Source organism: Haliotis rufescens, unplaced genomic scaffold (assembly GCF_023055435.1).
Source record: "Haliotis rufescens isolate VD_foot unplaced genomic scaffold, xgHalRufe1.0.p SCAF_95, whole genome shotgun sequence".
Classification (NCBI taxonomy): Eukaryota; Metazoa; Mollusca; class Gastropoda; order Lepetellida; family Haliotidae; genus Haliotis; species Haliotis rufescens.
Window position 1 is genome coordinate 1,063,712 of NW_025964389.1, and position 23,032 is coordinate 1,086,743.

Sequence of the window (23,032 nt, forward strand, 5' to 3'; positions counted from 1 at the left end):
TCCTTTAAAAAGTGCAATACTTGATGAGAATTAACTTGACTAAAAAGGTCCTTGACTGTTTTGACACTATAATATTTATCCCTTTTGATGGAAAAATCAATGCAGTCAAGCCCGTGTGGTGACCTTTTGCTGTGGGGGACTTTTGGGCACAGGTCTGTCTTTTTCCATGTTGCCCTCTTACTTTTTGTCTTCATCTGTACTTTACTTTCCTTTTACATTCAGAAACAATGTGGTATTTTGAATGTGGCAATCATTTATTTTGATGTAGTTGCAGCTGGATGATGTTATATAAGTGTTCATTTAAATGACTCTTTTCCTAAGCAATTTAGTTATTTTACATCCCTAAATGATGGCATGCGTTCAGGGTTTCCTCCCTTGTCATTGTGTTCGAATTGTGTCCCTTTCGGTTCACCACAGTTCCGGATGACGAGTGCTCTATCGCAGTTGGCGAGTGACATGAGCGGCCATTTGTTTCCGGCAGGTTCGTGTGTGTTGAGAGGGGATAATAACGTCGTTCTGGTGTAAATTGTGAGTTGTATCGTAGCGTAATAGTAATGTGACAGGACAGAGTTGTTGTACAACGCGTGAATGTCTGTTTCTAAATGTTTATCAACGCATGTACCGAGGCACGTGTTCATGTCGGCATGTGTTTCATGGTGGAGAATGTAGTATCGTACTGATCAAAAGTGACTTACCATCTTGCGACGTTTTGTTCAGACACCGCAAGGTGGATTTTTCACCTTTTTATAGAGGATAGTGGGTGCGTGTATTCACTCAATTGGGGGTGTTTCACTTAGGTGGGTCCATTTCCTTCATTTCAGGGGTTTCCCCAACCTGTTCATGTTAAACTGCGGCATGCATATGGTATCTCAGTGAGCTAGCACTATAAATCGGCATCAGTAAGCACAAGCACGCACACACACACACGCACGCACACACACAAGTGCAATAATCTTAGACGCGACGTTAAACCCCATTTCACCTCACCTCATGTTTGACATGTGATTTTCAGAGCACACTGGCGTCATGACAATTTGGAAATGATTGTAGCTATCCATAGTCAGGTCGGGGAAAACCCCCAACTGGCGTCAATGAACCCACAGGTTATTGCACCGGTTATTGTGAACCCGAGTACCCCTCCGCCATTTGGACACATTCGGTGCTATAAATCAGTCAAAAAGACAACATTGAAGTAAAAAATTACCTGAAATGTACTTTGTCAACCCCTCTCTCCGTCTGCCATGCTTCCTACTCTGCCACGCCACCTGCAGTCCCGGCAAGGGAGGTAACGCCCAAATCGGGCCTTGGCGTCAGTAAGTCTATGGAAAACCAAAGGGGACAAAATTTGAAATTCTTCGCGATGCATTGCTGAAAGGGGTCATAGGCTTTGTGCTATATCATAATGTTATTTTCCGGACATTTAAGTGTTGAATATAGATGTATGTATCATGTAAAAAAAATTCGTTGTAATTTATGAAAAGTATAGACTATATTTATGTTGGTTACATTTGTATCAGGATGTTAAAGTAACAAAATCAACAAAGAGGAATCGATGGAAGAAGTCCCCCCCCCCCCCCCCCCCCCTCCCCCCTCCAAGAAAAAGACGAAATGCAATGTTGCTAAATCCCATCACACAGGGACTCGCGGGGAACCTATTTTCGGATCCTGTTAAAAGGTCCAAACGCTTCTAGACCTTAACGAAGTGTGTAAGTAATTATTACTGACCTTCTAGGTCTTGTTCCTCCTCCTCCTCCTCAATGTAAGAGTCAATTTCCATAAAGAACTTCATCAACGCATTTCTGTTGCGTGTAGTTTTTTCCACTGGTATTAGATGTCATCAATACTCTGTCAATGAATGTTCTATGTTATGATTTGATTTAATGGGTTTCCAAATGGGCTTCAAGTTCCGTCTGGATGATTTCCACCAATTGTGCAATAGTCATTTTGGTGGGCTTTTCTGACTCTTTGCGTTCCTCTTGCGTTAGGATAAGTTTTTTTAGTCTGGGTCTTCCAACATTTTCTAGCAGGTTCTCCTCAATCATTATTTCTCTAAAAAAAATTTGGAAATAAATGTCACTATTTTCCTGATAAACGCAAAAGAAAGTAGTGTGTGTGCGTGAGAGTCAGAGATACTGACATTGAGAATGAGTGAGAGATATATATATATATATACACACACACACATGTAATAGCGTATATATAAATACCTATATTTTCTCCTGTTTGTTGCAATGTCGAGCCACTGCTGTACATCTGGTGCTTTTCGTCCAGGCCTGTTAGGTGGGGTGGGCAAGGGCTTGCCTGTAAATGGTTGCTTTGTCGAAGCTACGATCTCCACCCTGCTATCTCCGGCGACAGGGAATTGTCAGTGCTTTTTGAAATGGTACGTATAACTCAGCACAAACTGCCAATAGTATGTTGGTTTTCATCTGTTATACAAAATTATAAATTTTAGAGTATGTTTTTAGGCGGTTGATTTACATAAAACAACTGGGGCTGAACCCTACTTGGAAATCAAAGGATCGGATGCAAGTGATCCCCATCAGGTGGCCACACCTGGGTATCAATGGGTTCAAAAGGTATGTAATATGTTGTCGTATACTATAATTTGTATCAACTGTTGATAATTGAAAACATATAATGTGTAGGTTTAATGAACCGCAAATATGCATTTAGTAATGTTTTCATTTTTTTCCAGCTCAACCAAAGTTTACCCAAATAACAATGAAACTGTTTATTTAACCAAACCCACCCATCTTTCTCAAACTCTGCTTTCACCGATTTCCACACCCTCTCATGCTGCTACACAAACCTCTCCTAAACCACTTCCGAAATCCCAAACCTTTTCTTCTTCTTCAAACCGGCACTCGTGAAGAGCAACCTCCTCGTGGTGAGTGCTGGGTAACGCTAATCGCTCTTCCCCTGTGTGGAACCGGGGCAGAATATTTCCACAGCCTCCCATTGCTGGTCGTATGAGGCGACTAAAATGGGCAACCTGTTTGCCGTGGGTTGCGTCCCTGTGTCGACGGAGGACGGGAGTCTGGTAGTTGAGGGCACTGGTTCCTGGAACTGTGTTCCTTTGCCCAACACACTACTTCGACCCTTACTTCGCCTAGACGGGTGGTAAGATGGGCCCGGTCTTATCAATCGGCTGGTCATGCCAGGCCCTGTGCGTAATATTGTAAATGCACACGTGTGTTGTATTGTAATGTATATTTTGGTCTTGGTCATCCATAACTTGTGTGAATTGAATTACTTGCCTAGAGTCTTACGCCAGAAGGCGGTGGCTCATGGGCCAATCTGGTGATGTTGACCTCCGAATAATGTATGTTTTCAATTTCTTGTCATGGGCCGAACCAGTCTGGCATTGAGTTGGTAAACAAATACAGCTGTTCGCGTCATATTCTCTGGAGTATAACATCCCTGTATCCCTGGTGTTTGCATCCTGGATATCCGATGCAACATAACACTGTCCCTGGTGACACTCGGTGGCGGGTGGGGAGCAGGGGTGCTGAATAATTTTCTTTCATCATGGCTCAACAACAATCTGGTTCATCTCGAAATGAAAAAAAGCGAAGATTAGAAGAAATCGATATTTCACCTGGAAGTATTGCTCAAAATATTGATACCTGGGCTAGATTCCTGGTTATTGAGGCTGCTGATAACCTTCCCATCAAACTCAATCCTTTTGCTATTTCTAAGGCTGTTTCTGGGATTTGCGGTGAGGTGAAGAACGTTACCCGTCTCCGTAGTGGTTCGCTTCTGGTGGAGTGTGCTCGGAGACAGCAATCTCTCAATCTTTTATCTATCTCTACATTTGCAAATATTGAGGTTGCTGTGTCTGAGCACAGAACATTAAATTCTTGTCGAGGCATTGTTCGTGACAGGGCTCGTTGTCTGTCCGACATGTCTGAAGACGAAATCACTACAGAGTTAGGAGACCAGGCTGTAACTGCAGTTAGACGCTTCACATTCAAGAAGGACGGTGTCATCACAAACACAAATACGTATCTTCTGACGTTTGCCCGTACAACCCTCCCGCAGTCAATAAAAGCAGGGTATTTCAGTATCGGAGTGGATGTGTATGTCCCCAATCCGCTCCGATGCTACAAGTGTCAACGTTTTGGTCATGGATCAAAGTCCTGTCATAGCTCTGTGGCATGTCATCGGTGTGGTGACAGCCATGATAGCACTGACTGTGAGAAGGATTTGAAGTGCGCTAACTGTTCTGGCCCACATGTTGCTTCCTCCAAATCATGCCCTGTGTGGCAAATGGAATCACAAATTATGAAACTGAAATGCGAACGAAACATATCCTACTTGGATGCAAAAAAAATATTCAAAAATCAGACCACTACTCCCTCTACTATTTCCTACTCCGCTGCAGTCACTCGCTCTGTTGCGTCTTCAACTATTTCGTGTCAGACTGACTTGACATGGGTCAAGTCAGACCAACCAGCTGCGACAGTTCACATCAGTCAGGATATTCCTACCATCAGTCTATCTAGTTCAGGCTCTCAGACTGAGATTCAGGCTGAGAATCAATCTCAAACATCAGTCAATCAACCAGTCATTGTCAAATTGTCAAATAAAGAAAAAAAGAAATTAAAGAAAAAACAACTACCAATCGTCCCTTCACCTTCAGAGGTTCCTTTACAGAACTCTTTTGGGCCTCTGGACATGGAGGTTACTCTGTCCTCACAGGACAGGCGGAGGAGTAGTTCCTCCTCACATTCACGCGAGCGATCTCCAATTGAGCCACCATGACTCAATTGTCTAATATAATGCAATGGAATTGCAGAGGACTTAGGCATAATTTTCATGAACTGCAGTTATTAACAAGTGATTTAAATACATCAGCAATTTCTTTACAAGAGACGTACCTTAAAAATACAGATAAGTTTGATTTAAAGCACTATAGTTCATATCATTCCTTCTCTCCTCCAGGAGATAAAGCTACTGGAGGTGCTTCTATTTTAGTGCGGCGGGGCGTTGTTCACAGTCCTGTTCCGCTTGACTCGACTCTGCAAGCAGTTGCAGTTAGACTAACACTGCATATTGCCTTCACACTTTGCTCCTTATACATTCCTCCATCTTCAAATCTTCAGCGTAATGATCTACAAAAACTATACGACCAGCTCCCAAAGCCCTGTGTCATCATGGGTGATCTAAATGGGCATAATCCTTTATGGGGAAGTTCCACCATTAATCAAAAGGGAAAAGTGATTGAGGATTTTGTTTCTGATAATGACCTTTGCATCTTTAATGATGACTCCGACACTTACTTACACCCTGCAACTGGTACGTATTCATCATTAGATCTGTCTTTGACGGATTCAGTTTTGTTAAATGAATTCTCATGGTCCGTCCATGATGACCTATGTGGGAGTGACCATTTCCCCACGGTGCTTAAGCCCATTAATCCCGCTGTTGATCCACCTTCACCTCGATGGAATTTTGTGAAGGCTGATTGGCTTTTATTTCAATCTTTATGCAAAGATAAATTACAACCTACTTCTTTTCAGAATGTTACTGACCCAATTCAGTTGTTTTCAGATCAACTGAATGAAATTGCTAATGAATCCATACCTAAGTCCTCTATCAACCCACGTGTTCGTAAACCATGGTTTGATGCTAATTGCAAACAAGCTAGGAAATGTCGTAAGAAGGCGGAGAAGTACTTCCGTAAACATCCCACTGTCCATAATTTAAATACTGTTAAAATTTCAAATGCCAAGGCAAGACGTCTATTTAAGCAAAATAAACGTCAATCCTGGCGGACTTATGTCTCCAAAATTAACTCTCGTACCCCTATGTCCAAGGTATGGAACATGATTAAAAAGATCAAAGGCAAGGGATCAAATTCTACAGTTAACCATCTGAAGGATGGCGATACTTTGTTAACTGATAAATCTGCCATTGCCAATAGCATTGGTGAAACTTTATCTCATCATTCTTCTTCCCCAATTACGCTCCTGAATTTCAAAAATATCAGCTTCAACAGGAAAAGAAAAAAGTAAATTTTACATCTGATAATGGTGAAGATTACAATGAGGTATTTTCACTACATGAGCTATATACTGCCTTAGGGCAAGCTCATGATACAGCAGCAGGCGCTGATAATATTCATTATCAGCTGCTGAAACACTTGCCCGAATCATGCCTTGAAACTATGTTAAATATATTCGATGATATTTGGACATCTGGGATGTTTCCAGCTTCATGGCATAAAGCCATTGTTATCCCCATTCCCAAACCTGGGCGGGATCATTCTGATCCATCAAATTACAGACCTATCTCTTTAACTAGCTGTGTTTGTAAAACGATGGAACGCATGGTAAATAATCGATTAGTGTGGTACTTGGAAACAAATAATCTTCTTTCCAATATACAATGTGGTTTCCGGAAAAATAGAAGTACTATCGATCATTTAGTGCGTTTAGAATCGTTCATTAAAAATGCCATTGTAAATAGACAACATGCTGTATCGATCTTTTTCGATTTAGAAAAAGCTTACGATACAACATGGAAACATGGTATTTTAAAAGATCTTCATGATTTTGGATTAAGAGGCCGTCTGCCTCATTTTATATCACAGTTTTTAACAGACAGGCAATTTCAAGTCCGAGTGGGTACAACCCTGTCTGATCATTATAATCAGGATCAGGGTGTCCCACAAGGCAGTATTTTGTCTGTCACTTTATTCAGTATAAAAATTAACAGTTTGTCCAAAGTTTTAAATGATTCAGTTGATGGATCCCTTTTTGTGGATGATTTTAATCTATCTTGTCGTGGTAAAAATATGCACACAATAGAAAGACAATTACAATTATGTCTTAATAAAATTCACAAGTGGTGTCTAGAAAACGGTTTTAAATTTTCCAAATCAAAAACTAATTGTATTCATTTCTGCAGAAAATATAAGCCACATAAGGACCCTGAACTGTTTCTGAATGGCACTCCTATCAAAGTTGTTAAGGAGGCCAAGTTCTTGGGACTTATTTTCGATAGCCATTTAACTTTTTTACCACACATTAAATACCTTAAAGCTAAATGCCTGAAGGCACTTGATTTGTTAAAAGTTGTTTCTAATTCGAAGTGGGGAGGGGATCAGACAACACTATTGCACTTGTACAGGTCCCTGATCCGTTCAAAACTTGACTACGGCTCCATCGTCTATGGTGGAGCCTGCAAAAGTAACTTAAAAAAACTAGATACTATCCATCATCAGGGCCTGAGGCTTTGCCTTGGAGCTTTTCGAACGTCTCCAATTCACAGTCTGTATGTAGAAGCGGATGAACCTTCTCTTAAACAACGCCGTCTGAAATTATCTGTACAATATGTCACTAAATTATATTCAAATCAGTCAAATCCAGCTTTTAATTGCGTCTTTAATCCTCTCTACCAAGATATCTACAATAAAAAATCATCTCTCGTTCCACCACTCGGAATAAGAATCCAGTCTGCCATGTTTGCTTCTAATATTAAATTGCATGATATTGCTCCCTTTCAACTGTTTTCATCACCTCCTTGGCAAATGGTAAGGCCAGAGGTTGACCTCACATTAACCAACTTAAAGAAATCAGATACTAACCAATTAATTTACCAACAAGAATACAATCAATTAAGAACCACTTATAACACTTATAAATCTATATTTACTGATGGTTCCAAGGATGGTGGTGCTGTTGCTAGTGCAACTGTCATTGGATCCAGGACAATATCTTCGCGATTACCAGATAACAGTTCTATCTTTACAGCAGAAGCAAACGCCATTTTTACCGCACTACAATATATCAAAAACCAATCTAAACATAAACAATTCATTATTTTTTCAGATTCTCTATCGTGCCTTCAGGCGATTAAGAATATATCTTGCAAACATCCACTTTTAATCAAGATTCTTGAATTATTTAATGATCTTGCTACTGGCCAATATGACATCGTCTTTTGTTGGTTACCAAGCCATGTTGGTATCACTGGTAACACAATGGCTGATGCTGCTGCAAAAGCAGCACTCAACAAATCTGTGACACCACTTCTGATCCCATACACTGATTTCAAACCCGCGATTAGATCTTACATCCGAGATTTAATGCAGCAGAAGTGGGACGCCCAAGTAGGTATTAATAAATTACATGCTATAAAACCAACCATCGGTTACACCTACTTGGGTTGTCAGTCCAGATTTGAAGAGGTCATTGTACGACGATGTCGTATTGGCCACTCGCGATACACACATGAATATTTGTTAAAAGGTGAAGATCCTCCGTTCTGTATCCCTTGTGATGAGAGAATCACGGTCAAGCATGTCCTGCTTGACTGTATTGATTTTTCCATCACAAGGGATAAGTATTTCAAAGTTTCATCGTTACAGGATCTTTTTAATCAGATTAATTCTCATTTAATTCTTGGTTTTTTAAAAGAAATAGAATTGCTTGATAAATTTTGATATGTACATGTATTGTAAAAAGTATGTGATTTTAATTTGGTAGAATGACGTAATAACTGAGTTTGTTAGTGGCTGTACCTTCAAAGGGGGTTGAAGTAACGTAAAATAATTGTCCCCCTGAGAAGGTATGTAAGTCCCATTTCATTCAAAGTATTTTTCATTTTCCATGTTTTTAATCGTAGAATTCTTGTTGTTTTTAAATGTTTTGGCTTAAACTTGCCGACAATCACCAGTAGCCGGAGGGATGGTGTAAATCCTGCTGGGTTACCATGTAGGTAGCAGAAGTATCGTAAGTCCCCATGGTACCTAGTATGGTGACCTACCTTTGGCTATTGGTGATCTAAAGCCCATTTTTATTGTGTACTGTTTTGAATTGTTATGAATTTTATTCTGATATGCTAGTTTTACAATCTACATCTGTGATAGTCTAGTGTTTTTACTGTCCTTTGTCGACAGATTTTATTGTCACTATGTATTAATATATAACTTGATTTAGTCACGTTATGGCTGAAATATTGCCCATGTGACTTAAAACTTAACTCACTCACTCACTCACTCTTCTTCAAACCCACAACCATCTACTTCTGTCACTAACTCACAACCAAGAACACCAACGCTTGAAACCACAACGGACACGACCTCACAAAAAAGATCAAGCAATAGAAGTAAAAAATAAAACCAGTCGAAAGCAAACTATTTGTCCCATTTGTGACATAGTGTATGGGTGCCCTGAGGACAATAACGCAAAGTGGATTGGATGTGACTTTAAAAAATCCCTGTGCAATTATTGGGTGCATTGTGAATGCATCGGCATTTACGTAAGGGAAGTTTGAGATTTGAAAAACATCACCTGTCTGTGATCAGAGCACAACAAAATTTAAAGGTCTAAATAAAAAAGAAAAATATTATCATGACTTTTGTTATTTTTTTCCTAGAAACAATCTTTCATTATAAGTATTACTATGAAGAAAAAGAAATTTCTTATCTTGCATAATACATGTACTTGTGTATATATACATTATAAAAAATTCCACAAGATCGGATTTGAACTCGCATTCCCTTCACCCATAGTCAGCTACGCTACCAACGGAGCTATTCCTGCACATGTCGTTTGCAGAACAATTAAAAGTACATAATTGTACAAGATATTGCTATGAATAAACAAAATTACTTATACGCCGCTATGTACATAACGGCATGTCATAAATTTACTTCATTCTTACCATTTTATGGTTAAGTAATTCATGTGTCTTTGTTATATTCTATTTATACCACTTCAAATTACCAATAATCCTTCGTACGTAAAACACATGCTTGACTTGACCATTTCTTACCTGTTCCAAGTTGGGAAGATTTCTGCAGCTCCTCAGCCATGCATCATCTGTGGGTACACCTGGAGGCATCCACATTTTCACTTTTCTGTTGTTATTCTCCAATACAAAGTCACCACCTTCACCTTTACCGTGATGACCGGAGGGAGAAATTACCTCACAGACATTAAGATAAATTTCAATTTCTGGTGGGGCTTGTAGTCTCATCATTTCATCTTGTAGAATGAGTTCTTGATAGGATATTTTGATACCTTTATTCATTGCATAAAAAGCCTTGAAAATGAATCCCGGCTGTGTGTCATTGCTTGGCTGTTGTTTCTCCTAACAGCAGAATTATATTTGAATAATGGAATGATGGAATGATGAATTCGAACAAAATGCTGGATAGGAATTCGACATTGGGATTTTTATGTTGCTTCAGCCAAGCATGAAATGCAGAGATAGTGCACAAATGATGCTCAGGTGCCTTTGGCAGTAAGGAACTACACAAAAGTTCGTCTGTGAAACCATATAGAAAAATAAGGAGCATTCCCCAAGACTTGTGGTGGTTGGTGGCTGACTTAGCCATATTGACCGCAGCTGGTGAAGAGAAACCAAGCAGCTTTGCAACATGTTGTAGATATCGCCACCATAGAGTGAGTGAGTGAGTATGGTTTTACGCCGCTTTTAGCAATATTCCAGCAATATCACGGCGGGGGACACCAGAAATGGGCTTCTGGCCACCATAGACATTTGAAAATTGACCTAACACCATTTATCTCAATGTGTCCAGCTCCAGGTACAACCAATATCTGCTTGTAAAGTTGGTGACTGCCATCTACAACAAAATCATCATTTAGGTGCTCAATACTACAGTGCTTTATCAAACCGTGCAATCCCTTTTTGACAATAGCCTGACAAACTGGACATTTGTACCATTTAGTAAGCATTCTGCTTAATAAATTGTAGGAAGAACCATCGCATCCGAGAACTAGCCACTTTCTACTGTTGCCGAAGTCACTGTCTGAACATATCTTATCCAGAACAGTTTGAAGACTATCATATGATGCAGGATTGACCATGGCAGGATCACCCAGACTTATTTCAGGTTGAATAAATGGATGTCCTGAGGTTAAAAAATCATAAGGATTATCCCTTTTCTTAAAGGAACCACTGAAAAGTGAATGTGTACATTCATCAATATTGTCACCGAACAAACCATTTCTACATGTTAAGAACTATTTCCAACTTGCTTTCCAAGAATGTATCCACTAATGAAGACAATTCATGATGAAACTTGTTACTAGCTACATCCAAAGCCTGTGCCATATAATCGCCGAAATTACATACTTGTAACCAAGCGATTGGTGATAATTGAGGACAACATTGGATGTCACTGCTGGGGTCATTTATGTACATAATGTTTGTCATGACACTGCATTTTCGTCTGATTTATTGATACATGCCAGGATCTACCAATCACTTGGTTATTATAAATAAAACTGTTAAAGAGCCTTTTTAGGGGCTATAAGAGGTGTTTCCGTGCCAACCTTCAACCAGGATGTAAGTGATGGATAGGAACCACAGGGTGAGGTGCGATTAAGTACATTAACACAGTTTTTGCTACCAGATATGAAATAAGTGAGTAAGGATATTGCAAATGATATGATCGTGATGATTGTGGGAAGGACAGCAAAATATAGTGAGTGAGTGAATATTGCTTAACGCCGCATCAGCAATTTTGCAGCTATTCGCGGCGAGAAATGTCTTTTTCATAATCAGATATCAACCAATAGAATAAAAGTGATGTTGAAAATCACTAAAATCTCAGTCATATATCACATTCAGAGGTAAAAAACTGACTGTTCAGGTAAAAATCTATATTTTATCATAGAGCTTGATTTCCTTTAAATACGCTAAAATCAAGTGATTAGAAACTGTGGTAAAAAGTTCAGATAAGGTACGAACATTATCATAAAAACGTTGCCTGACAAGTGCAAAATCAACACATTCCAGCAGAATGTGTTTCATAGTAAGAGGGCTATGGCAAGGTATACAAAAAGGTGGATCTTCACCCTTCAATAAAAACGAATGTGTATAATAACTATGGCCAATTCGGCACCGCTGTAAAACAACCTCATCATGACGATGTAAAACAGAACATGCGTGACCTCCAATCTGTGGTTTGATAGCATGAAGTTTGTTCATAGTCTTGGTATTCCAACTTTTTTGCCAATGGTCATTCACATATTGTCTGATGGAAGGTTTTAGATCAGAATAAGGGAAGTTTGTGTTTGAAATTTGTTTATTTAGAGCGGCTTTTGCCGAAGAATCTGCTTTACAGTTACCACTGATGCCAACATGACTGGGCAGCCAACAAAAAATTATATCTTTTCCAGCTACGGATAAATTGAGATGACATCTTAAAATGTCAGCTAAAAATGGATGATCCACTTTTCGATTTTTGATGGCCTGTAAACAGGACAAACTATCAGATAATATGAGAAAACTGCTTTTAGAAGACTGTTCAATATATTGCAAAGCTAATAATATAGCCTGAGCTTCTGCCGTAAAGATCGAACTTCCGTCAGTAATACGTATAGACATAGTATAATTGTTAGCAACAGCTGCAGCAGACACCTTTTCATCATCTTTTGAACCATCAGTGTAAATACTGGTATAAGAGGAATATCGGATCTTCAGTTCATGAAATTCTTGTTGATAAAATAATTGATTAGTGTCTGACTTCTTCAGGTTCGCTAATTCTAAATTAACATCAGGTTGTATCGATTGCCAAGGAGGCATTTCTGAGATTTTGTATTCGGCAATGGCAGATAGATTTAAATGGGCATCCTTGATATGGGATTGCATGCGAATTCCAAGTGGTGGGATTGTGTTTGGTTTTCTGAGATATAAATGCTGATATGGAGCATTGAAGATATTGTTAAATGCTGGATTAGAAGTATGGGAGCGGAGTTTAGTGATATATTGTAATGCCAAGCAAAATATAGAAATTCCACACATCTTGATAACATGACAGTTTTCTTTGAAGAGTATGAGTAGTAGATATCAGTATTGTTATTAGGTCATTCGTAATAGAACTACTAGGATAAGTTAAGCTAGTGAGTGAGTTTGACGTCACATCGGCGGTATCTCAGCCATATAGTGACGAGAACAAATTGAAAGATAAATATGTCACAAAGGACAGTTCAACATTAGCATGGTATCGCAGATTGAAATCTAAAAACTAACAAAGTAAAAAAACACTAAAACCTCTAACCAACATATATACATCAACTTTACATTTGACATTTTTAAAATACGAGCTATATACCACCATGGCCAGACCACCTTATTGGGGACTTACAGTACTTTAGCTACCTGCATGAATCCACAGCAGGATTTAAGTCATAGCTCTAGTCACTGGTAGGTGTAGACAATACTAGCAATAAATTAAGACGCATTCAAAATATGAAATGTATTAAACTTCTAGTTCTCTGCAATGTACTAAATATTATGCGGATTTATGCGTAGAGAATAATATAAGTTATCAATTGGATTAGTTTAGTTAGTTAATTTGGAATTAGTTTGTATTTAAGTATTGTTATTGGGGTTTTAAGGGAGGGAATAAATCTTTTAAAAACTTAATTTGTGTTTATGGTTATTTCAACACGTGACAGATATACTCGACAAAATAAGGGGGGGGATTATGAAATATGAATTGTTTGATCGGTCGTCGGAAGAAAGAGCTTTGGAAAATGCTCACAAGGGATTCGACACTGTTTTTTTCCTGTGCGTGTCAGTCATAGATCATATTCAAAAGCAAAAAATAGTGAGTTAATATTTAACGTCACATCGGCAATATTTGAGCCATATCGTGACCAGAAGTTATATATTTAGATTAAATAAAAGCCTGTCATCGATGGACAGTAAAATAACTAGAATATCAGATTAAAAGAAAGCAAAAAATGTACTCCTGCAGATATAAAACTTTTAAACACTAAGGCCAGTTTAATACAGTATTTAAGGGTTTAAAACCATTTCAATATGCAACCAATCAAATGATGGTTGACGTAATTACCACGTACCCTTATGAATATACTACGGAATACACTTGCATATCAAATATAGCAAAGGCCAAATTTGCCCAGTTAAGTTTGAATTCAAAGGATTAAGAGCCAGTTCACTTTCAGCCAATCAAATCAAACATTCGATACAAAAGAGCACATTCGAAAACTTACTTTATTTTGTAAAAGCGCGACATTTCATCAAAAAGTGACGTGTCATTGTCGCGCTGTAATTATTACTGAATATTTTAACAAAGCCCAACAATTGCGAGATTTCATCAAACGCGCGTTTAATTTGTCACTGGTTATGGATGAACGAACCCAGTGACTTGATTTAAGCACATTTGTAATTGTTATGACTGAGTGAGTGAGTGAGTTTGGTTTAACGCCGCTTTTAACAGTAATCCAGTTATATCGCGGCGTGTCAGCTTAATGTGGGAGGAAAGCCCGAAATGATGCAGGTCTCAGACGTTTACCACTTCGGTGAAACCCATGAGCACAGGTATGACAAACCTAGAAACATAATCGGGGCGAACCGGGATTCGAACCCACAATCATAGGTTTCTGGCGTGCCCAAGGGACGCAACTCTGCACAGTGAATCGCGGCGCCTTAGACGACTGGGCCACCCGTGCCCCCCGACTGAGTGAATGTGTTACCTCCAACGAGGGGGTACACAGTCCCACCCACCAGGAATATATATATATATATATATATAATCACGATACAATTCATATCACGTTCGTATTGTAGAGGGCTAGTGCCGATGCGGCGATAAATTTTAACTCACTATTGTGGAAGATGTCTGTCGGTTTGTTATTTAACGCCGCACTCAGCAATATTCAGCTGTGTGACGGCGGTCTGGACTAGACGATCCAGTGATTGACATCATGAGTATCATTCAACGCAATTGGAATCGATGACAAGCATCAACCGTGATTTCACTGACCCCAACATCCGTTCCCATTTGTCGCCCTTAAGTTAACCCTTTTTGTCCCGCGGGACTATACTCCAAGACAGCTGACAGTAATGTAAATAAAAACACATACAAAAATGACACATGCACTGTTCCTGATACTCCACAGAAAATATCATATTGGCATTTCGATGACTCCAGTTTCGGTATATGATGTCACTTCCGTTTCTATGGACGAAGTCACTGTTGGGAACTTGACGTCACTTCTTACTATGATGTGTTTCCGACTTCTTATTCTGTCGGCACTTCCGTAGATTTGTTACAGGTTTGTTCCACGCTGGCCTACATACGACGAAGTGGGCAACTTTTCTTCCTATGTTTTTCACGTGCACATGCGAGCACGCAGACACACGCGATCTCTGCGATTTCCATTCTCAACAAACATGTTTGGTTTCCTACAGTCACTCGTAAGAGGCGACTTACGGGATCGGGTGGTCAGGCTCGCTTGGTTGATGCATGTCATCGTATCCCAGTTGCATGGATAAGCAATAATATCACATGTCTGACCGCGGTCTGTGTCAGACAATCCAGTGATTGACATGAGCATCTACCAACGCAATTAGGATACGATGACATGCACCAACCAAGTCTGCGACCCTGACCTCCCGACCCCGTACGTCGCCTCTTACTACCAGCATAGTCGCTTTCTACAAGTATGGGTTGCTAAAGACCAGTTCTTAACCGAATCTGATAAATTCCAAATACGGATTTTGTGATGTCCGATATACAATTGTATAAATCATGGTAGTTGCTTGGTGTACATAAATATTATACATAGTGTGTGGTACATTATATCATATATCACAAAGGTCTCACCTCATGTTTGGTTGACCTTGCAACTTGGAGCATGTAACCCACTTGATGTGAAGGCTAACTTAACTGCTGTGATTATAACCCTTTTTAGCGCCAGTCCAACGAGATACCATGCCGACGTTAACATGGATGTCCCATTCAGACACAGTATACCGTCTCCAAGCCGATCAGTGTATCCCTTTAATGAATAGCACCAGGCAGAGAAACAAAATGTACCATCTTTTAACGTCTGTATCGGGAACATATCCTTAACCCCAAAGAGAATTCAAAATAATTTAATGTGTTTTCAGGTCAACTACTCCTACCTTAATTTTAGTTAGATCTGGCAATAATGGCGCCATACCCGAATAATAATTATGAACAATGTTCCCTGCTGTCCGCTGGTGGTGTTTGTTTATGTTAGTGCATACATTCCCGATTGTATTATCGACGAGTCACGTCTGTGTAAAGTGAACTAAGCTCAAACCAAAATAAGACTCCCAGTCCCCTTGAAATCAAATGGTTGCTCCTAAACGTTGCACTATTAAACATGGATACTTCCACAGTCGCATCGCGCATCTCGTTTTACGATCTCTGCGATTTCCATTCTCAACATTATTTCCAGCAAGCATGTTTATTTTCTTCCTTGATTGGCCTCGCAGGCCATTCAGGCCGGATCCAAGGTACCCCAATAGCATGCACCCCAGGCAACCCCCTATCCCCATGAAATCAAATGGCTGCTCCTTAAGGTTGCACTATAAAACATGGATACTTCCACAGTCGCATCTCGTTTTACGATCTCTGCGATTTCCATTCTCAACAGTATTTCCAGCAAGCATTTACTTATTTTTCCTTGATTGGCGTCGCAGGCCATTCAGGCCGGACCCAAGGTACCCCAGCAGCATGCACCCCAGGGACCCCAGGCAACCAAGCAGCAGGGACCCCAGGCAACCAAGCAGCATGCACCCGAGGCAACCCCTAACCCACCCCTTCCCCTTGAAATCAAATGGTTACTCCTAAAGGTTGCACTATAAAACATGGATACTTCCACAGTCGCATCTCGTTTTACGATCTCTGCGATTTCCATTCTCAACATTATTTCGAGCAAGCATGATTTCTTTTTTCCTTGATTTTCCTTGATTGGCCTCGCAGGCCATTCAGGCCGGACCCAAGGGACCCCAGGCGACCCCCATCCCCTTGAAATCAAATGGTTACTCCTAAAGTTTGCACTATAAAACATGGATACTTCCACAGTCGCATCTCGTTTTACGATCTCTGCGATTTCCATTCTCAACATTATTTCCAGCAAGCATGTGTACTTTCTTCCAGTCTTTGATTGGCCCCACAGGCCGTACCCAAGGGACCCCAGGGACCACAGGGACCTCAGACAACCCAGCAGCATGAACCTAAGGCAACCCCCTATCGGCAATCCCCCATCTCCAACCCACCCCATCGCCTTGAAATCAAATGGTTGCTCCTAAAGGTTGCACTATAAAACAAGGATACTTCCACAGTCGCATCGCGCATCTCGTTTTACGATCTCTGCGATTTCCATTCTCAACATTATTTCCAGCAATTACTTCGAGCAATTATTTCCAACAAGCATTTTTACTTTTTTTTGTTTCCTTGACTGGCGTCGCAGGCCATTCAGGCCGGACCCAAGGGACCCCAGGCAACCAAGCAGCAGGCAACCCAGGCGACCCCCATCCCCTTGAAATCAAATGCTGAAAATGGTTGCTCCTAAAGGTTGCACTTTTATTAAAACATGGATACTTCCAAAGTCGCATCGCGCATCTCGTTACCATTGCAATGCGATTTCCATTCTGGACATGTTACCCAGCGAATATTCAACAAGTTTGGTTTCCTACAGTCACTTGGATTTACCCCGCAGGCCCCAACGTCGGACCTCAGTCAACCCAGCACACCAGGCAACCACCCCCATCCCCAAATTGTTGCTCCTAAAGGTTGATGCCCGTGAAGATCCGGAATAGAATGAGTCTTCAGCAACCCATGCTTGCTGTAAAAGGCGACTAACGGGATCGGATTGTTAGGCTCGTTGACTTGGTTGATGCCGTCATCGATCCCAAATGCCTGGATCGATGCTCATGATGTCAACCACTGGCTTGTCTGGTCCAGTTATATTATTATGATTATTGCCGAGTGCGGCGTTAAAGAACAAACAAACCAGAATCAGATGTGTTTGTGTAGAACATTGTGTTATGCATAGGTGTGTTGAATACGAGGTTTAACTGAAATGCTATGGTGACGCTAAACCTTAAAATAACCTCTTTCACAATGTCGGACCCGTGCTCGTGGGTTTCACCGAAGGGGTAAACGTCTGAGACCTGCATCACTTCAGGCTTTCCTCCAAGATTAAGCTGACACGCCGTGATATAACTGGAATAGTGTTAAAAGCGGTGTTAAACCCAACTCCTAACCAGTTGGAACCGTTTGTGTCGCCAAAGTGCCTAATGTCGCTGTTGCCGTAGATGTCAACGGGAAAACCTAAGAAGGAATGTAAGAGTTGACATTATCTATGTGTGAACACAGTGCACATGTTCGCTATACATTGTGTAGCTTGCCGTGACACATGTTTTCCAATAAGCATGCCTATTACTATTTATATATGACTACAATAACTAGCTATAGACCTGACAATAAAACAACGCTTAGTCACCAATGTGAGTTATTAACTGAATGTCAAACCCTTCATTTTGCCCAAGCTCATTTCCTATGTACATGTACACTGGAATACGAATTCATGTGTACATCTCTGGTTTTCATAAATATGAAGCTCTGAGAACTGATTACAATTCATCTAGTAGTTATATAAATAGTCGAAGAGAATATCTCGCGGTTGAGAGACTCGATTGCGTCATTGTGCAGAAACAAGACGCACCACCAACACTGTATGTCCGACGTTGGGGACTGCGGGGTAAATCCAAGTGACTGTAGGAAACCAAACTTGTTTGCTGAATTTTCACGGGTCGATAAACCCTTAAAAGACAACCAAAACAAATACTATTGATACTATTAAAACAAGTTCAAACTTCTTAAATTTATCTCGTCAATTACATTTTCTATATTTAACAGCTTTATCAACTAGTTGTGGATCAGGAAACTTTTAGATGTGAACTATATTAATGGGTTGTTTTATAACAACGTTTCTTCTTCTAACTCCCGAATTGGGAAGAAAACACCAGCACATGTTCCCACCTGACAACTACATCACAACTACATCACAACTGAACTGAAAACCATAGTCGCATGACATGTCAAGTTCAGCGTGCACGTGAAACTCAACAATTTCATGTCGATTTAATGTTCGTTTGAGTGCGTTTAGGCGCACTGTTTCACTGTTGCGTTTTGTCGCACAGTCCTTCTGTCCAATGAGTGATTGAGTGAGTATGGTTTTACGCCGCTTTTACGCCCATGTGGGGAATCGAACCCGTGTTTTTGGCATGACGAGCGAAGAGAGGGGAGGTTCCCAATATTGACCTCTCATTGGCTGGACTTTTGTGTTCTAGGAATATTGTTCGCCAAGTCGTTCAGAAGGTCGGACGTTTCTTGTTTTATTCACACACAGCAATAGACGGACGTTTCTTGTTTTATTCACACATAGCAGTAGACGGACTTTTCTTGTTTTATTAACACATGGCAACAGACGGACGTTTCTTGTTTTATTCACACATAGCAACAGACGGACGTTTCTTGTTTTATCCACACATAGCAATAGACGGACGTTTCTTGTTTTATTAACACATAGCAACAGACGGACGTTTCTTGTTTTATTAACACATAGCAATAGACGGACGTTTCTTGTTTTGTTAACACATAGCAAGAGACGGACGTTTCTCGTTTTATTAACACATAGCAATAGACGGACGTTTCTTGTTTTATTAACACATAGCAAGAGACGAACGTTTCTCGTTTTATTAACACATAGCAATAGACGGACGTTTCTTGTTTAATTAACATATTGCAATAGACGGACGTTTCTTGTTTTATTAACATATACATGTAGCAATAGACGGACGTTTTTAGTTTTATTAACATATTGTAATAGACGGACGTATCTTTTATTTAGAAAGAAGCAATGTTTTCTTGTAATAGCAATGCTGTTTCTATGTATGATAAAAATAATAGTTTAGATTGTATGATATCAACTACTTTTTGACAATGAAGTTGATCCTCAATTCAGAGTTGAAATCCCACAAAGAACAGGAACAACAGCAAATAAACCTTTAAGCTTCCTTGACATACACTATCTTTCATTGTAAATGGTATTTCAATATTTGCCAGTCTCAACATCAACAGTAAGCTTGAAATTGCGACATATAAATATAGAACAGGGTGTTCTCAAATATTGTATTAATATACTTGAACGATACACCCCAACTCGTTCTACAATCGGAACACCATGATTAGTATCCTTAATATTACATTGTTAAGTGCAACGGTGACTGTTCCGTTTTAACTAGACCACGGTCTCGCCGATACTTAACTATATCACTGCTTATATGCTGTGACAATAAACCCAAAATCACTGTCCACGAGACCCTTGAATATCAAGGGTAGAATAAACTCCAGCAACCCATGCTTGCCAGAAAATGCAACTCTGCTTGTAAGAGGCAACTGACGGGATCGGGTGGTCAGGCTCAGTGACATCATGTCATCATATCCCTTTTGCGTGAATGTTGTCATGTTGTTCCAGACTCGACTTTTTACAGACCGCCGCCATATAGCTGGAGTATCGCTGAGTATGGCGTTTATCAACAGACAAACATAAACAATCTTTTCCCAGAATGTACCCGGAAATCGGAAATCGGTACTACTGCTTTCACTACTACTTCTATAATGAACAACAACAGTTCCTGTGACATTGAATAAGAGTTAATGCAAAGTTATGTTTTTTACTAAATCTAAAACAATTTCTGTTTGCAACAGATAAAAGACACCTGTATGTGTTCAAATGGTTGACTTTAAAAAAATGCTTGATTTCATGAAAAAACATGAACATGCTTAAATGTCAATTTACAAATCAGTAGCGTGTGTGTCCACCTCTGGTTTGCGATGCAAGCAACCCATCTTCATCTCATAGAATGGACCAGGCGTCGCACAAAGTCCTGTGGGATATCTGTCCATATCTGCTGGAGCATGTTTCGAAGTTCATGGAGTGTCTATGGAACACGTTGTTGACGACAAAGGCGCCGATCCATCTCATCCCACATGTGCTCGATTGGTGAGAGGTCAGGGGAGCGAGCCGGTCAGGGGATGACATTCACGTTGTTTTGTTGAAGAGAATCCTGAACAAGTCGAGCAATATGAGGCCGGGCGTTTACATGTTGAAAGGTAATGCCTGGGCCATGACGACGCAAAAACGGAAGATCGCAAGGGCCGATTATCACGTTACGGTAGCGCTGTCCATTGAGATTTCAAACGGGTCCTCTGTCTTGCTGTAATACCACCCCATACCATAACGCTGCCGCCGCCGAACCGACTTTGTACCATGACACAATGATTGCCGTAACGTTCACCTCGACGTGGGTACACTCGAATCCGTCCATCGCTGTTGCTGAGGTGAAAACGAGACTCGTCAGTGAGTAGAACTTGTCCCCACTGCATGGCCGTCCAGCGTAGACGTGCTTGACGGTGGTTTCCTGTCAAAATGGGACGACTGGCTCGTCCTCTGGCTACAATCCCTGCACATCCGAGGCGACGACGTACGGTTTGTGAAGATACTCGTCGAAGGCCAGGGATGCTTCTTACAGTCACTGTTGCTGGCTTGAATCGATTTCGTTGGTGTGTTGTTCGAATCCAGTTGTCTTGTCGATTATTGGCTACGCGTGGCCTGCCACTCCGAGGATGGTCTCTGACTGCATTCGTCTGTTACCAACGTTGCCATAACCAAGAAATGGTGTAACTGTGGACGTTAAATTGCCTTGCTATATCACGTTGATTCTGCTTCAAAGATACCAACGGCTCGCAGACGCTCATTTTCGGACAGGCGTGGCATTTCGTAATATTGAATAATTGCGCAAGTTTGTTATTTTTCTGAGTGGCTGTTGTCAGCACGATGCTAACAATGCATATGGAATCCCGTAAACGCACATGTTTTATACTCATTCTTGGGTAGTGAAATGCATGGAGCTTGCATAAAAATCAACTCTTGCATGGAATGCCTGCTTTTCTGTAGCAGTTGCGTTTTTGTGACTTGATTCCATACATATATTACAATATTGAAAACCAAACTTTACTTGTTTGAAAAATACACTAAAATATTGGTGTCACAGGAACTTTTGTTGTTGAGTATATATGTTCTCCAGGTTACCCAGGACTGAACAGAATACCCAGTACCTGATTCTTGTTGTCTAGTAAATGTATTGACCTGGCACATGTGATTGTATCATTCTCCCATCCCATCGACCACTGTTCGCATAAAAGTCAATTGTTAGATGTAATATTGCTGACTGCGGCATTCTACAACATTCACCCCCCTCACCTTCCCACATGCAATGGTAACTCTACCTCCCTCAGATGTCCCAGATACCTATAAATTCGTATTCGAATCCTTGTTCGACATGACTGTTTCTAGGTTCATCAGCAGCATACCCCTGCTCACCAAAGTCGTTACGTCTGAGACCTACATCAATTCTGGCTCTCCTCCAACATCAAACTGTTCTGTCCACTATGAAAATACCGCGACATATTTTTACATCAGTTAACTTCAGTACTGTTTGGCACTGATGCAACCAAATTGTGAAACTTTGAAGATTTTCAGACAAGATTGATATGTGTCGGAAATTGGTGTTGGTAGATGCTTTCAGAAGTTGATTAGTGTGTATCTTTGTCAAAGAATAGGTGTTTCCACCCTGGTGTTTAAATGGTCTGTTTCTACAAATGTTGACGAAAATCTCCTTGCCACTTCAGGCATCGTAACCAACGGACCATGCTTCGTTCATCAGGAAAAGACAGCGACAGGTGACCAGCATCGACGGCCATAAGCTGCCATTGGCGACCAGCTACTCCTAATGCCGTAAGTAAAACTAAAGTTATAAACGAATCATTTCTGCTCCAGGAATTATTCTTTAGGGCAAACATTGTCCCGTCATTTTGATTTGAATCAAGATTGATTTTCTGCTCTATAGCTCACTGAAACAGTGTTTATGTAAGTGCATCCATTTCCGGTACTCGTCCGTCCACTATCAACAACTTTAAGAAGGACAACACAGACGTGAACTTATCGTCATGTTTGTTTAAACAAGTGATTGAATAATTCTGAAATTAACAAATTATTGTTTCCTCTTCCAACACCTGCCAATTACACCACTTCATGTGCAGGTATGGACAGCCTCTGATTCACTCCATATCAATATGTCTGGTCACTAAACTACCCAAGCATTTCATCAATCAACACAGAGCCAGCATGATCCAAAG

General features: G+C 40.4%; 1 protein-coding gene across 1 annotated transcript; it reads left to right on the top strand.

Annotated features, from left to right (window-relative positions):
- The first annotated feature begins 431 nt into the window (after positions 1-431).
- On the top strand, positions 432-9,332 carry LOC124127526. Its single transcript, XM_048391697.1, has 5 exons — positions 432-481; positions 2,272-2,383; positions 2,469-2,579; positions 2,699-2,849; positions 9,009-9,332. Exons 1-5 carry the CDS (start codon positions 457-459, stop codon positions 9,126-9,128), a joined length of 519 nt encoding a protein of 172 aa, XP_048247654.1. The 5' UTR covers positions 432-456; the 3' UTR covers positions 9,129-9,332.
- The last annotated feature ends 13,700 nt before the right edge of the window (positions 9,333-23,032 follow it).